Source organism: Scyliorhinus torazame, chromosome 8, assembly GCF_047496885.1.
Source record: "Scyliorhinus torazame isolate Kashiwa2021f chromosome 8, sScyTor2.1, whole genome shotgun sequence".
Lineage (NCBI taxonomy): Eukaryota > Metazoa > Chordata > Chondrichthyes > Carcharhiniformes > Scyliorhinidae > Scyliorhinus > Scyliorhinus torazame.
In genome coordinates, this window is record NC_092714.1 from 194,607,826 (window position 1) to 194,624,391 (window position 16,566).

The following is a 16,566-nucleotide window of genomic DNA, read 5'->3' on the forward strand; positions in this document are numbered from 1 at the left end:
CTTTGTGCATCGTAACCTTTCTGTGGTTCTATGGAATGCAAGGTACTCAGCTACAGTTATTCATGAGTTTAGCCGCAGGGCTCAAGGCACGATTTACCGCCTGCGTCCCGCTGGAATCGGGAAGGGACATGGCCGATAGATCCCGCGAGAGGCCTCTTCCTCGATTCGTAACGCTAATTATACCTCGCGCGGTCTACCGAGACATTGTGATCTGGATCCTGCCCATTGTAGTTAAGTGAGCTGATGCCAGATCTAACCAGCCGAGAAGATCCCAGCCGGGCGGCATTTAGCACTAGCCCCAACAGACGGGGTCTAGGCGGAATGGTAGTTGGGGGGGGCGTTTCCCAGGTGATTGTAGACCACCCGGTGGTCGGCCTCTGGGCAGAGTAGCACCCTGTCACTGCTGCTGCCATCCAGGCACCTTAGCAATGTTAGCCTAGCACTATGAGGGTACCAGGCTGGCAGTGCCAAGATGCCCAGGTGGCATTTTTCCCACTCCGAGGATCGGGCCTGGAGGTGCCCTGCCACTCTGAGGTGGGGTGCGGGGAGGAGCTTGAGGACCCCCTTTTAGGTGAGTTTGGGCGCTGGGTGCCACGTCGGGGGGTGGGGGTTGAGAGATTGGGGTGCCATTTTCTCTTCCAGGGATGGTGACGATGTCGCTAAAGGTGGCCTCGGTGGGGGGGGGGCTTTGCAAAAAAACAAAAAGCAAAAACCACGAACGACTGCACTATACCCGCCCAAAATGGGACTGTTGCTTTTTTCAGTAAATTACGTCCCTAATCCTAATATTTCTGTTCTCACTGATGCAAGTGAAAATTGGAACTTATTTAACAGTGAACAATTAGCATACATTAGCATCTCCAAAGCACTGACCTACCTATTTCTATAGATGCTGACTGATCGAATTTGTATTTCCAGCATGTACTCATGTTCTTTCAATCAAGTCTAGCTGTTTATGTCATTTACAGAAGAAATTAGAATTGTGCTCCAAAAGCTAATACCAATTCACTTGATTGCATACAAGTCATTTGAATTCACCAATGTCACTCCACAAAGATTGTAAGCAACTTTGAACATTAAACAGAAATTCAGTGTGATTCAGTAAGAAGGTAGACAAAAGATTATAACACAGTTCTGAGGGAGTGACAAGGAACATAACTTTCTCATGTACACTTGGAACATTTCTTTGCCAATTGGGATTTCAGCTAGGTTTCTAGCAATCCCCATATTCACTGGGTTACTCCAAGTAAAATCCCTAAGAACTTCAAGCCTTACTTTCACAAAAGAGACCCGACAATCAACAAATATCCAGTAAGCCCTTGAAGAACATACAATCTAACATCAAAATAAAGGGGAGGTGGTGGCATAGTGGTATTGTCACTGGACTGGTGATTCAGAGACCCAGGGTAATACTCTTGAGGACCTGGGTTTGAATCCCGCCATGGCAGATGGTGGAAATTGAATGCAATAATTATCTAGAATTATAAGTCTAATGATGACCCAGAAACCATTATCGATTGTCGTACAATTTTGTGCCAAAATTGGAGAGCTGTCTTACAGACTAGCCAAGCAACAGCTGGACAGGGTCATACTCGCAAATTACACCTTACCGAAAACGTACCTGGGCATGTCTTGTCCCAACGGCAGGACAGACCTAGCAGAGGTGGCGGACAGTGGTATGCAGTCAGGGGGCTATTGCCCTGGGAGTCCTCAACACCGACTCTGAACCACAAGGCGTCTCATTGGATTCAGGCCAAGCATGAGCAAGAGAACCTCCTGATTACAATGTACTGTCTACCCTCAGCTGATGAATCAGTACTCCTCCATGTTGAACACCACTTGGAGGAAGCACTTAGAGGATGTACTCTGGGTATGGGAACTTCAGTGTCCATCACCAAGAGTGGCTCGGTAGCACCACTGTTGATCGAGCCTAAAGGACATAGCTGTTAGGCCAGGTCTGAGACAGGTTGTGAGGGAACCAACACGAGGGAAAAACATTCTCACAAACCTACCTGCCACAGATGCATCTGTCCAGGACATATCGGTAGGAGTGACCACTGCACAGTCCCTCCATCGTGCTGTGTGGCACTACCATTGTGCTAAATGGGATAGACGCAAAACAGATTTTGCAACTCAAGACTGGGCATTCATGAGGCACTGTGGGCCATCAGCAGCGGCAGAATTGTACTCAGCCTCAATCTGTAACCTCATGGCCCGGTATATCCCCCATTCTACAATACCACCAAGCCAGGGGATCAACCCTGGTTCAATGAAAAGGACATGCCTGGAGCAGCACCACGTATACCACAAAATGAGGTGTCAACCTGGCGAAGCTACAACACAGGACTACTTGTGTGCCAAATAACATAAGTAGTAAATGATAGACAAAGCTAAATGATCTCATCGGATCAACGGCGGATCAGATCGAAGTTCTACAGCCCTGCCATCCAGCCGTGAATGATAGTGGACAATTAAACAACTCACTGGTGGAAGAGGCTTATCAAATATCCCCATCCGCAATGATGGAGGAGGCCAGCAAATCAGTCCAAAAGACAAGGCATTTGCTACAATCTTACAGTCAGAAGTGCTGAGTGGATGATCCATCTGTCTCCTGCAGAGGTCCCCAGCATCACATATGCCAGTCCTCAGCTAATCTGATTCACACTGTGATATCAAGAAACGGCTGAAGACACTGGATAATGCAAAGGCTATGGACCCTAAAAATATTCCGGTCATAGCGCTGAAGACTTATGCTCCAGAACTTGCCGCGCCCCTAGCCAAGCTGTTCCAGTACAACACTGCCATATGCCTGGCAATGTGGAAAATAGCCCAGATATGGGCTATTTCAAAGAGGTGAACTCCAGAGGTGAGGTGAGAATGATTGCCCCTGACATCAAGGTAGCATTTGATATGGCATCAAGCATTTGAGTATGGCATCAAGGAGCCCAAGCTAAACTGGAGTCCATGGGAATTGGGGGGGGGGGGGGACTCTCCACTGGTTGGGGTCATACCTAATACAAAGGAAGATGGTTGTGGTAGTTGGAGGTCAGTCATCTCAGTCCTGGCTGAAGCAGGTTCTGCCGAGGACACTACCCTGAGGAACTCCTGCAGTGGTGTCCCGGGACTGAGATGACTGACCTCCAATCACCACAACCATCTTCCTTTCAACAGAAGATCAGATGTGGGGATGTTTGCTGGCATCATTTGTGACTCCTCAGTCACTGAAGCAGCCCACGTGCAAATGCAGCAAGACCAGGACAAGATCCAGGCTTTGGTTGACAAGTTGCAAGTAACATTTGTGCCACACAAGTGTCAGGCAATGACCGTCTCCAATAAGAGAGAATCAAACCATCGCCCCATGACATTCAATGGCATTACCATCACGGAATACCCCACTATCAACACAATGGGGGTCACCATTGACCACGAACTGAACAGGACTAGCCATATAAATGCTGTGGTTACAAGAGCGGGTCAGAGGCTAGGAATCCTGCAGCAAGTAACTCACCTCCTGACTCCCCAAAGCCTTTGCACCACCTACAAGGCACAAGTCAGGAGTGTGATGGAATACTCCCCATTTGCTCGGATGAGTCCAGCTTCAACAACACTCAACAAGCTTGACACCATCCAGGACAAAGCAGCCCGCTTGATTGGCACCCATTCCACAAACATTCACTCCCTCCACCACCAACGCACAGTAGCAGCCGGGTGTGCCATCTGCACCAGTCATTTTCAAAGTCAGGGTGGGTACCAGGAGGTAGGTCACGCACGGGTGTCGTGAGGGTAGCAGGGCCGTCGGTCACGCCATTCCCGATCGTGGGAGGAAATGCCCAAAGGCCACGACCGGTGTTTAAAAATTCCGCCGCGACCGGTTTTCAGAATGTCGGCCATCCCGCACATGCGTTCCCCCTCATCAGTGCCCAGGCCCGGAGCACGGCAAGGCAGACCGTCTCCAATTGACACCAGCACCAGCACCCTGACCCAGGAGCAGATGCTTTTGAAACATCGATGGAGTCTTCACTCCAGAAGTGGCGACAGAGAACAGGTCATGGGTCCCGTACACTGACGTCGCGTGCTCTGGGCGCGAGAGAGATTCCTCGGTTTTGTAGCTGCCAACAGTGCTGGTGTGAGCTCCAGGGTGTCTGGTGAACAACCCATGAAGAAGTTGGTAACTGGAACAAAGCATTATAAAGATGATTTCTTGAGGTATGCCATTGCAAATCAGGATGCAACGTTCATGTGTGTTATACGCAGGGAAGTACTAGCAAATTGAGGATTAGAACCCTCAAAACTTCAAAGGCATTTCAAGACTAAGCATGGCGAGTTCGAAGACAAACCTCTTGATTTTTTTCAACGGATGCAGAGATCTTAAATCATCAGCTAAAGTTGTTAGCAGAAAGGTAACATTGAATGACAAAGCAAATGAGATCTTGAGGACCAACCAGGCTCACCTGTCATATTAAAGGTAAGCAAAAATGGTGGGTCGTGAAGTTTGGGCATTGTGGGTCCCAAAGGATGGTCGCTTGGTAATAATGGGTCCTGGGCAAAAACGTTTGAAAAACACTGAACTACACGATGAACTGCAGGTACTCACCAAGGCTCCTTAAGCAGCACATTCCAAACCCAAGGCACAGTAGCACAGTGGTTAGCACTGTTACTTCACAGTGCCAGGGTCCCAGGTTCAATTCTAGGCTTGGGTCACTGCCTGTGCGGAGTCTGCACATTCTCCCAGTGTCTGCGTGGGTTTCATCCGGGTGCTCCGGTTTCCTCCCACAAGTCCCGAATGGGGCATTCTGAATTCTTCCTCAGTGTACCCAAACAGGCGCCGGAGTGTGGCGACTAGGGGATTTTCACAGTAACTTCATTGCAGTGTTAATGTAAGCCTACTTGTGACAATAATAAAGATGATATTATTACCATCTAGAAGGACAAGGGCAGAAAATACATGGGAACACCACCATCTGGAAGTTCCCCTCCAAGTCACTTACCACCCTGACTTAGAAATATATCACCGTCTCTTCGCTGTCGTTGGGTCAACATCCTGGAACTCCATCCGTAATAGCACAGTAGGTGTACCTATACCACATGGACTGCAGCAGTTCAAGAAGGCAATTCACCAGCACCTACTCAAGGGCAAATAGGATGGGAACAAATGCTGGCCTAGCCAGAGAAGCCCACATCCTGTAAAAATTTGTTTAAAAATATGAAACAGTACAAGACCTTTAGCCGCAGCTTAATGCTTTTGCTTGACAGGAGGTGAATGCATCTCTCCAGCACATCTTTGGCAATTTGGATATGAGCAGGCAACACCTTTTTCACATCTGGATGGTCAGAGCTAATGTCAGGTTCCAGTCGATCAGGGATTTCACCTTCTGAAAGAGAACATATGCATACATGTTTAGTGTCACCTACAACATTGTGAAACATGACTGTGATTGAAACAGTGATAGAGGGTGGCACGGTGGCGCAGTGGTTAGCATTGCTGCCTATGGCGCTGAGGACCCAGGGTCGAACCCTGCCCCGGGTCACTGTCTGTGTGGAATTTGCACATTCTCCCCATGTCGGCATGGGTTTCACCCCCACAACCCAAAAATGTGCAGGTTAGGTGGATTGGCCACGCTAAATTGCCATTGCCTCTTAATTGGAAAAAGAAATAACTGGGTCCTCTAAATTAAAAAAAAAAGAAACAGTGATAGGATCAAGGTCATTGGTGGTGGGTCTTTCACATTCACAGATCAATCAGACCGAAAAGACAAAGGTTACTGCTTTGACATCAGGCAAGCCAGCATCCCTCGTTACTTGAAAATATACTACAGCACAGATGAGCAGTGAATTTTCTTGTTTGTACAGTGACAGCCAGTGCCATAGGAAATTCCCAACCTAAGGTCAAGTTTTTATACCAGTACATTACTGGCATTAGTTTATACTTAAGCTCTACTCTGGAGAAAAACCTATCCAGAGTTAAACAAAAACTTAAGTGTGCAAACTGAGACTCATATAAATAAGGGCTTCAAGAGTGGCTTTGAAAATAATATCTTATTTGAGGCTTCGGTAAGCACAGCTCCCTTGTGGAACTTGCTATTAGGTTTGCACAACTCCTAAAGGTAAGAATGTTCAAATATAACAATTTGTAAAGTCCCAGAAGGCGATGACCTGCTATAGGTGCATAAAACTATCCACATAAGAGCACTGAATACTTTTATATAAAACTCAAGCTCCTCAGAAAATGACTGGTACTTTAGCCATCTGAGAAGAAAATCTAAGAACAGCAATATGGTCAAATGCACAATTATGATAAAAAATGACACAAGTGGACTCTGAAGCCCATTGAGATATTTGGGTTGTGAGATTCCTCATGGCTCTAGAAGCAACAGAGTTGCCTGACTTGCGTTTTTCCAGAATCTTTTTGATTTTATTATGGGGTTAGAAGTTCAGTTCTGGGTCAAGTAGCATGCCAAGGTTATAAACAGTTTGGTTCATCCTCAGACAGTTAGAGAAAGGGAAAGAGCTTATGGTGAAGGAAACGAGTTCAGGGTGGTGTCTGAAGACAATTTATTTTTTTGCTAGTTGGTTTTCCAATTGCAATACATTTCTGCTTGCTATTTATCTGACCCTCGTGTCCAGTTCGGCTGTCTGGAAACTATGGTGTCAGGGGAGTATTAAATCATTTAAAATCTAATATTCAAAAGAAAGACTACATTAAGAGAGACTATAGGAGAGCTTGCACAAAACAATTAATAAGCTGCATTATTCTCGATTGAAAAGGTTTTACATTCCTTCTCAACAATAGATCGTCAGATTTCTGGTAAAATAATTGGCTGAAATTATACTGCATTTGGAGGCAGGATGGCTGATTGGGTGGGAAACATAAAACACAAAGTAAGTTACTTAGGGGACTGTGTGGGTCTGATAGCAGACTCCTCTCAGTATCACGACAAACAAATCACAGTTCAAGAGCTCAGGCATAAAGAGGGCTTAAACAAATATAAAAGGCAAAACAGATGAAAAAAGGCAGACTGCAATAAGGCACGATGAAGCGAGAGAAGATTGTAGAAATGCAATGAACATATGAGAAGGGATTAAGAGGATTCATTTCAAGTCACTGCATCCAACAACTAATAGCTGGGTTAATCACAGAAAAAGCCTGCATGTTTGAAGAGAGCTGATCTTTCAAGTACTTTCCTAATAAGAACCAAAAAGGAAAAGATATAAAAGAATCAAGTTTGATGAGACATAATAATGTAAAGCTAAAGTTTGCAGTATACAATTTTTTGCGTGTCAGCTACACAGATGGGATCACAGGCTCTTATTTGATAGTAGGGTAATGTGCACTGTGTGTACATTGAAGATTATGGATTGTATCAGAGATAAAATGACATGCCTTTACGATGTGCAAGAGAGGCATTCTTATGCAGGAAATACCTGTTTTCTCCAGATCAATATCGTCAATATCCCCCTCAGCCAGATGCTTCTGCTTCTGATATTCCTGGAAAAAGCACCGGATCTCTTCTGCTGTGATACCAGACCTGCAGATTTTATCTTGAGGTTTTTCCTTTTTCTGAATAGGGTCCTTAGGTGGAAACCAGTGAACTATTTTGAGATCAAAAATGTATAAATTATTTTGTGACTGAATCCTTCATTAATATGCTGAAGAGCTTCTTTCATTCCTCTTTCAGCTTTTCCCATGGAGTCGCCACAACACTGATTGATCACACCTTCATATTTTGGATTTGGTGGGAAGCTTTATAACTGGATGCCCTTCCTACTGCAAACCCTCACCTCATTTATCCAGGCTGGGGACTGGCACCGATACAAGCTTGCCTGCGCCAGAGGCTGGGCTTGGTTGAAGAGCTTCCGACAATCAACTTTACAAAGGCAATTGAATAGCATTTACACAACCTGTACGTTAATTGGAACCACAATTTCTAAACTGCATTAATTCATTGGAGAAAAAAAAGGTAGATTCATCTACCTAGAGGATGCACCTCTCTATTAAATTTCCACTGTAATAAAGAAAACTTTCAGCATATGCAGGATGAATGCCACACCCTCCATCATGTGGAATTTTTAAAATGTTTTTTGTCTATTTAATATTAATTTATTATTCCGGACCTCACACTGGACAGAGGCTTTACAATGACCGAAGCCACTGCTGACTTATGACTCACACATGAGGAACTTTCTGGCTTTCAGAGCAGTTACAATTTCATTGGCCCCAAAGGTACGCAAACAACCCTGTGCTTAGAGGTCAAATTCTAAAGAGATTTCACAACAGTACTTTACATTTCTAAGCCAGGCTCTGGCCAATGGAAACTGCCCGTCTGAGAGGGCAAAGGATCCTGAAAACCTCCTGTAAGTTTATTAATGAACGAAACATTAACCATCTCAAGAACCCAGACAATGAATATACATCTTTTGTCCAAACCAAAGGGCACGATTTAATAAAACAAAAGCCCAGAGCCAGTTTTGGGCATGAATAGCGGGATGTTTCTTGGCACCTGCAACGCCAAGAACGACCCCACTATTGAACGGGACTCTTTTCTTCGGGCTTCGGTGAGAAATATCCCGCCGAGGTCACATTTACATTAATTTCCTGCACTGACAGTCAGTGCAGGAAGAGATCAAGTGCCATTTTTAAATGTCAACCCGATCTCTGTACCCCCTGTGATGTTCCTTGTATAGCTCTCCAAGATAGCTAAAAGTTGTAGTGTTTACAAAGAACATCAAGGTATGTATTTAAAACAAAGCTAGTTTATTTTACACTACTTTAAATGGTCCGCACACTATACTAAGTAATAGTTAACAAAATAACAGGATTGAATCTACGTTAATGTATTATGTCGCTCTAATACAACCAACACTCTATCTCAAATTCGCATTAATCTTTGCCATAAGTTTCTCCCAGAATGATTAGAGACGCAGCCTTTTATAAGACTACTCAGTGATACCATCTAGTGTTGGGATACATGAACATCATCTTGTTAACCCTATACTCTCCTTAGATTATACATATCATTACACCCCCACTTTGGTCTCTGGACCTCCCCAACGCCTCAATTTACCAGTTAGGAGGTCTTTGAGCCCCCCTCCCCCCACCTCGTAAGGGCAGGGCACCTCCAGTCCCAATCCCAGGCACGGACAACCTGGCACCTGGGCACTGCCTGCCATTGTCTCAGACAGCCTGGCAGTGCAACCTGGGCACCCTGGCAGTGGCAGTGCCAAGGTGCCCAGGTGGCATTGCGGTGCCAGGGTACCACCCTGCCAAGAGACCGGCCATACGGGGACATCTGATCCGCCTAGTTCACCGGTTTGTGGAAACCTGTGCTAAATGGCAGCACGGCGAGTTCTCCCCTTGGGCTTTCGATTCCAGGCCCTGGGATACTTTGGCGTAGACATATGCAAGGGCTGGTTTAGCTCAGTGGGCTAGACAGCTGGTTTGTGATTCAGAACAAGGCCAGCAGTGCGGATTCAATCCCCCTACCAGATGGGAATTCGGAATTCTCCTTCTGTGTACCCGAACAGGCGCCGGGATGTGGTGACTAGGGGCTTTTCACAGTAACTTCATTGCAATGTTAATGTAAGCCTACTTGTGACAATAAAGATTATTATTATATTTTTTCGGGTAATGTTAAGGGATAAATGTTCTCCAGGACATAGGTTAAACTTCCCTGCTCTTCTTTGAATAGTGCACTGGAATATTTACATCCACTTGAAGGACTAGAGAGACCTTTGGTTTAATGTCTCTTCTAACAGTATTGTTCTTATATGTCTGCCTAGATTAATGTGGTGATCTTGGTCATGAATTTTGAACCTACAACTTCCTATCTCAAGAGGCGAGGGTGCTACTCTGAACCAAACGTCCAAGTCCCCTATGGCTTTAATGCCCTTATGATCAAGCTGGTGCCGAAAACTTAGCACAATGTTCTAACCCTGCAATACCGTATATTCTACCTCATAAACATTATCTAATCCAAAGCTTGTTGCCTGTCTCCTAAATTCCATCAAACCATGTCAACCCATCACGCCCATTCTTGCTGACCTTTGCAGTCAACACTTCTAATATTAAAATTTTCATTCTTGTTTTCAAATCTCTCAGTGGTCTCCCCCCACTCTCTGTAATGTCCTCCAGCCATACAACCCTCCCAAGATCGCTTCGCTTCTCTAATTTTGGCTTCTGTGCAATTGATTTATTTCACTCCACATGGGTCGCCACGCTTTCAGAGCCCAAGTCCAAAGCTCTGAAAAGTTCCTTTCTAAAACTCAGTCTCTCCTTCTAAGATGCTTCTTAAAATCTACCGCGGAGTAAGCTTTTGGTCACTTGTCCTAATATCTCATGTTGCTCGGTATCAAATGTTGTGATGATAATCAACCACTCCAGTGAAGTGCTTTGGGACGTATACGCCTTTAAGGTGCAAGTTGTTGTTGCTGCTGTTTTTAATATATGTATAATACTCACAAACCTAAACTTGCAAGGCTGGACAAAAATATTCAAGCAACTACAGATGAAATAGCTCCATTATTTAGTGACTCCCACCATTAGAATAGGTTTTACAATCACCAGGTTAAATCGGTAACAAAGAAAATGTTGTAAGTACATATGTCAATCAGATATATAAAGAGAAAAGCAGGCTTGGACAGTTATAGGTCTATAATCTTCATCAGAACTGAAGACGATAAGATAAAAATGTGTCTGATGCATAGAGTTGCAGTTATGAAACTTGGCTTACTGGTGTTTTGTGTGAAACTGAAAGCACTATAGTCTTAATGATCGTCATATACCAGCGAGGGTATAGATGAGCAGATACAGTGCCCAAAGCTGATGGCACAGTAACTTCATTTGAAGCCTACTTGTGACAAAAAGCGATTTTCAGTTAGCACTAAGTACCAAGGTTCAATTCTGGCCTTGGGTGACTGCATGGAGTTTGTATGTTCTCCCCATGGCTGCATGCGTTTATCCAGGTGCTCCAGTTTCCTCCCACAGCCCAAAGATGTGCTGATTAGGTGGATTGGTCATGCTAAATTATTTGTCCATTAGTGTCCAGGGATGTGCAGGTTAGGTTACTGGGATAGGATTGGGTAGATGGGGGAGTGGACATGGGTAGGGTGCTCTTTTGGAGGGTTGGTGGGGACTCGATGAGGCAAATGCCTCCTTCTGCACTGTAGGAATTCTATGATTCCTGCTTGAGACTAATTCTGTGAAAAAAGGAATTACCTTTAAGACCCAATATACACAACATTAATTAGATGTTCTTAAACTTTGAAAATTTAAGAAAAGGGCCATCATCATAATCTGTCATATGCCAGGTGTCTGCTGTGGGATGAATATGGAGTAGTTACTCTCTCTGGTGGTAGAAACAGATATTACTGTTCATATGGAATTTTGTAGGTAATATTGGTTTAAAGGCGGTACTTTCTGGAAGCAGTAATGGTCAGCTTTGTACCTCGCCTGGAAAAGTTTTATGCATCAGGCCTGTGAAATTGCTTCCTTACATCAGGCTACCCTCATTTTCAAACTAAAATGCCATGCTAATTGCAAAAGGGAAAATCCACTAAGAGAGTGGAAAACATTTTTTTTCCCATTGAGCAAAATGTTCAACAACATTCAATCTCAGCTATTGTTGAAAAGTAATCACAAACTGCGTGCTACATTCTAAATCAGGTCCATATTATCTTGGCTCAAGACACATACCTAAAGCTGACATCAGCGAATGGAGGACAGAGAAAATTAGCTCAGCCTTTTCATTGTAGTAATGATCAAGTGACAGCAGCACATCCTGGACCACATCATCGACCAAAGGCAGTAAACTGGCATCGGAATAGCTAAACATGACACTAATAACACGAGGTGTGTGAGGGTGTTGGGTTAGACTTCTCAGGTTGAGTGAAATTGTGTTCACTAGATAGTCAGAATTCAGATTTATCAATTCCTGAAGTGAATCATAACCACAGGCAAGACAAAGATCTACTAATGTCCTTGTGGCCATTTGACGAACAAGCAGAGTCTCAGCTCCAACTTTTTCTATTACTGGGTAAAGAGATGTTATTAAAAGCAAACGGATTTCCTTATTTAACACACGGGCAAAATAGCCAATTCCTTCAAGCTGGATGCAGATTTGCCAGATATTACTATTCATTGTGTGAACAGTTAGACTTTGACTTGAGTACAGGTAGCCACTGTGGGATCCTCTAGTAAAATTCTGAAATTTTGGTTGATTTGTGTTGAGGCAAGTCTCATATTCTGACTCGATACTTGTCACCAAATGCCAGTTAGTTGTGCTTGTGTACTCCTCAATAATGGAAGTCACGGTCGCCTTGAGATCATCTGTGCAAATTGGAGTTTCTCTTTCATGCATAACATCTACATCTAAGCCTGTAGCCCCGAGTAACAGTTCATTAATCACTATCGCAGCCTGTTTCCTATACGCTACTGACTCTTGGTACAGGTCCATGAAATGATCCACAAGCAGATAGAGATTGCCATAGTAACCTAAAACCCTACAAATCTGCTGCAGTAATGCAAATACACATTCTTCAGTAAAATACTTAAAGTATTTTCTCCGTGTAGCAGGCTTGCTCCATGTTCTTAAGTGATCCCAGCCGGATAAAGAATGTGCTGCGTCCTGCAGATCCTCGACCTCCGAATTCAAACACCGTTCTTCTACAATTCTCACATCTGTGACATCCAGTTCTAGGATTTGCATCAGTGCTTTTGAAAGACGTCCAAGATGAACAGTTGAATTTAGAACAACATTGACTTTGGGCCCTAATAATTTTAAGTAGCCAAGCAACAAACCCAAGGATTTCAATTTACTTTGGTCGTCCAGTGTTCTCATGAGTCTTGGAAGAGCGGTTGTGAGTGCATGCAAGTTTTCAGAAAGCACATCGGTGAAATCTTTCCTCTCGCACATCACACATAGTTCAGAAATGCTTCTCAAAACTTGACGACATCTGGTTTGCACCTCTGGTCTCTCATCACCCACCAGCCCCACCAGAACTTCCAGCAAATGGCCGATGGACTGTTTCAGCGATTTGTTACAGTAAGACAGCAAATGGTAAACTAGTTCAACCAATTCCAACCTTACTTTCCAATGTGGGTTACCAGCTGCGCAGCTGTTGAGATTCTGCAACAGTACACCCAGCTTGCTTGCAGTGTTTTTCACCCATTCTGGTTTTCTGCAAATTACAAGTTCAGCAAGCTTAAGCTCCCTTGCACAGAGCATCTTCTTGGCATGGTGGGTTTTGGAGACTTGGTCGTTGGCCATGACCAAGCCCACCAACTTGTACCAAACCTTGATGGCATAACTTGTAACTAAGTGACCCTGTTTAACATCTCCAGAGATAATGCGTGTCATTCCTAAAGTGATCCCAGGCAAAAATGAGGCAAATGAGTCTCCAACTTGAAGGAGGCCATTGTCGTCAAAAGAATGGTGCACATCTGGGCAATCACACTGTAAAATCAAGACCAGCAAACACTTCAGGGCAAGAATTTGGAGCTGTCTTGATTTTTCATGTTCAGCTATGTCTAATAGCAGCGAGATAACAAACCCTTGGATAGGAAGCATGTCTGGCTGGTACAGACTTAGCAGAATGTCACCATATGCTGAATGGAGCAGGGCAATGAGTCCTTGGACAACTGACATTTTAAGCTCCTCTGAAATAACGGCCAACTTTCCATGGTTGCTCGGGGAAGACAAGCAAAGGGAAAGTTCGGAGAAGAGGTCACAAAGTTGTTGTTGATTCCGCACACATGTTCTAGAAATAATAAAATTAATGCACTCCACCACACTCTGGACAAATCTTTCTTGTTTTAGACCAGGTGTCCGCAATGAAAATCTGAGTGGAAACAAGACATACTCCTGCAAGTCCTGTAAGGCTGCATCTCCAACCTTCTGTAGCTGAGATTGAAGGCACTGTACATTGTTGATAGTCTGCTCCTTTGTTATCTGAATGCAAATTGGACGCAAGACACCAAAAGCCTCTTTTGGGGTATCAAAGATGGCCATAATTCTGTCTTCCTCACTCCTACTGTTTCACATGCTGTTTCACCATCCTGTAAAAGGGAAACAGAATGTGAAATATTCCAACAAAGTGAACATAAAAGTCAGAATTTACTAAAAAAAAAATCAAACAAGTAGCAATGTCACTGGTGAAGTAACAAGTTATTCTGAGTGGCGTATCATGTTGGTAATGGAGCAATCTATACACAACTGTGCCAACTGATACTCTAGGCCCTGCCTGAAATCAGTTAAATTCACACTAAGACAGCCATGAAATTATAGAACGTAATCGAGAAAGGGCGAGTGAGCAGGAGAGAAAGAGCGAGTGAGCGGGAAAGAAAGAGCGAGTGAGAAAGAGCGAGTGTGTGAGAGAGAAAGAGCGAGTGTGCAAGAGAGAAAGCGCGAGTGTGCGAGAGAGAAAGTGCGAGTGTGCGAGAGTGAGCGTGAGAGTTTGTGAATGAGAGTGAGTCTGTGAATGAGAAAGAGCGAGTTTGTGAATGAGAAAGAGTAAGTTTGTGAGAAAGCGGTGTGAGAGTGTGGGTGTGTGAAAGAAAGAGAGAAAGTGTGTGTGAAAGTACGTGTGTGAGAGAAAGCGAGTGTGAGAAACAAAGAGTGAGTTTGTGAGAGAAAGAGTGTCTCAAAGAACATATGTCTGAGAATGTGAGAGAAAAATAGTGAGTATGTGTGAGAGAGAGCGAGTGAGAGTTAGTGAGTCAAAGAGTTTAATTGAGAGGGAGTACTGGGTGCTCAGAGATTGGTGGGGGAGGGTGTGGATGGAGGGAGAAGGTGGTGCTGTTAGGTGCTCAGGATTGATGGCTGCCCAGACTTTGGACAGCCTCAATTTTCTTCCTGAAGGGAGGAGAGGTCACGTCTAGCCCAGGACGGTGCGTGCGTGTTGTGGAATGAGTAAGCGTGTATGTGTGGAGGGGGATGTTATATAATAATCTTCATTATTGTCACAAGTAAGCTATATTAACACCGCAATGAAGTTACAATGAAAATCCCCATGTCTTGTCAGGTAAACAGAGGGAGAATTCAGAATGCCCAATTCACCTAACAAGCATGTCTTTCGGGAATTGTGGTAGGAAACCGGAGCACCCGGAGGAAACCCACGCAGACAACGTGAGAACGTACAGACTCTGGACAGTGACCCAAGCGGGAATCGAACATAGGACCCTGGCGCTGTGTAGCAACTGTGCTACCGTGCCACCCTTCGTCACCGAGTGATTAGGAAGGGTGTGCAGCAGCAATATGTGACACTGAATGTGTGTGTGGGGGGTGTGCAAGGTGCTGAGTGTGTGGGGATTGCGAGATACTGAACGAGTGAGTGAGTAGGGGTGAGTGCGAGGCACTGAATGAGTGTCTATTTATCCAGCGTGCAGGCCCCCTCACTCACCAATCTCCTATCGCATTTATCCAGTTTGTAGACCCCTCACTGACTAATCTCCAACCTTATTTATCCAGTGTGCAGACCCTCTCATTCACCAATCCCCATCCTATTTATCCAGTGTGCAGACCCCTCACTCACCAATCCCCATCCTATTTATCTCAAAGGGAAAGGATGGCCCCTTTGAAGCGCATTCTGCGCGAATGATGAAACAGGTCCCGGGTGTACAGGACATACTTGGTGGGAGAATCTGTCAGAGAGCCACAAGAAGAGCTTAGGGAAAGCTCGCAAGCCGATGGCAATGGTGTCCTGCTTGGCACAATTGCGAGGCACAGAGGAGATCATTAGGACGCTCCGTAGAGAGATAGAGGAGAGAGATAGAAATAGTGAGGGAGATGTGAGTGAGTTTGAGAAAGAGAATAAAGATTTAAGAGAACAGTTAGCAGCGAGGGACAGAGAGGTGGATGATGCCAAGGGGGCACACCAGTCTTGTCTCGCCCATTTGAGTAGTTTTCAGACCCAATATGATAAGGCCTACCAGGACATGCAACGCGCAGTCTTGGTAAGACAAGAAACTGAGCAACAGGTAGAGAAATTGCAGAAACAATGCAATGATTTAAAAGCAGCCCTACGAGTGCTTCACACTTCCACGACGGAACAAAGGTAGAGCTCCGTAGATCACGCAAAGTGCCGGAAACAAATTGCAGAATTGCAATCTCTGCTTTCTGTCCAGAATGGGTTACAAAGTACGTTTGGACTCTAATTAGACCAGGAAAATGGCCCCGATTGGCAGGAGTTAAATGAGACTGCCCACAGATACGTACATGGGACATGTACGCAAAAAAAACCCCAAAAGAGAAAAGCACCCAACCCCCGATTGAACAGGCAGAACACCCCCCCCCCCATGAACCCTGTAACCACACACCGCAGGGCCACAGCAGAAGGAGAAGCAGACTTCCTTTACACAACCCCATTAACCGTGACCCAATTACGGGACGCGTGTGGAAAAATTACACCCTTCCTTCCCACATTAGACCCCCACCAGTTTTTCGCTAGAGTTAAACAGCAGGCTACCATGTACGGCCTGGACGAAAAGGAGCAAGTGAAGCTCACAGTTTTAAGCCTCGACCCTTCAGTCGTGGCAGCCCTTCCTGACCCACAGAATGTAGGAGGAGGCACACT

General features: G+C 44.8%; 1 protein-coding gene across 4 annotated transcripts in view; it reads right to left on the bottom strand.

The window, feature by feature from the left end:
* The window catches only part of tti1 (TELO2 interacting protein 1), an 85,139-nt gene that overhangs the window by 20,766 nt on the left and 47,807 nt on the right, over nt 1-16,566 (bottom strand). For all 4 annotated transcript variants that reach the window (XM_072514659.1, XM_072514658.1, XM_072514656.1 and 1 more), the window contains exons 2-4: nt 11,690-14,050; nt 7,423-7,590; nt 5,221-5,372 (exon numbers count right to left, since the gene is read on the bottom strand). In XM_072514659.1, coding sequence (XP_072370760.1) covers nt 5,221-5,372; nt 7,423-7,590; nt 11,690-14,003 — 2,634 coding nt within the window. In that variant the 5' untranslated portion in view covers nt 14,004-14,050. The remainder of the gene's footprint in view (nt 1-5,220; nt 5,373-7,422; nt 7,591-11,689; nt 14,051-16,566) is intronic.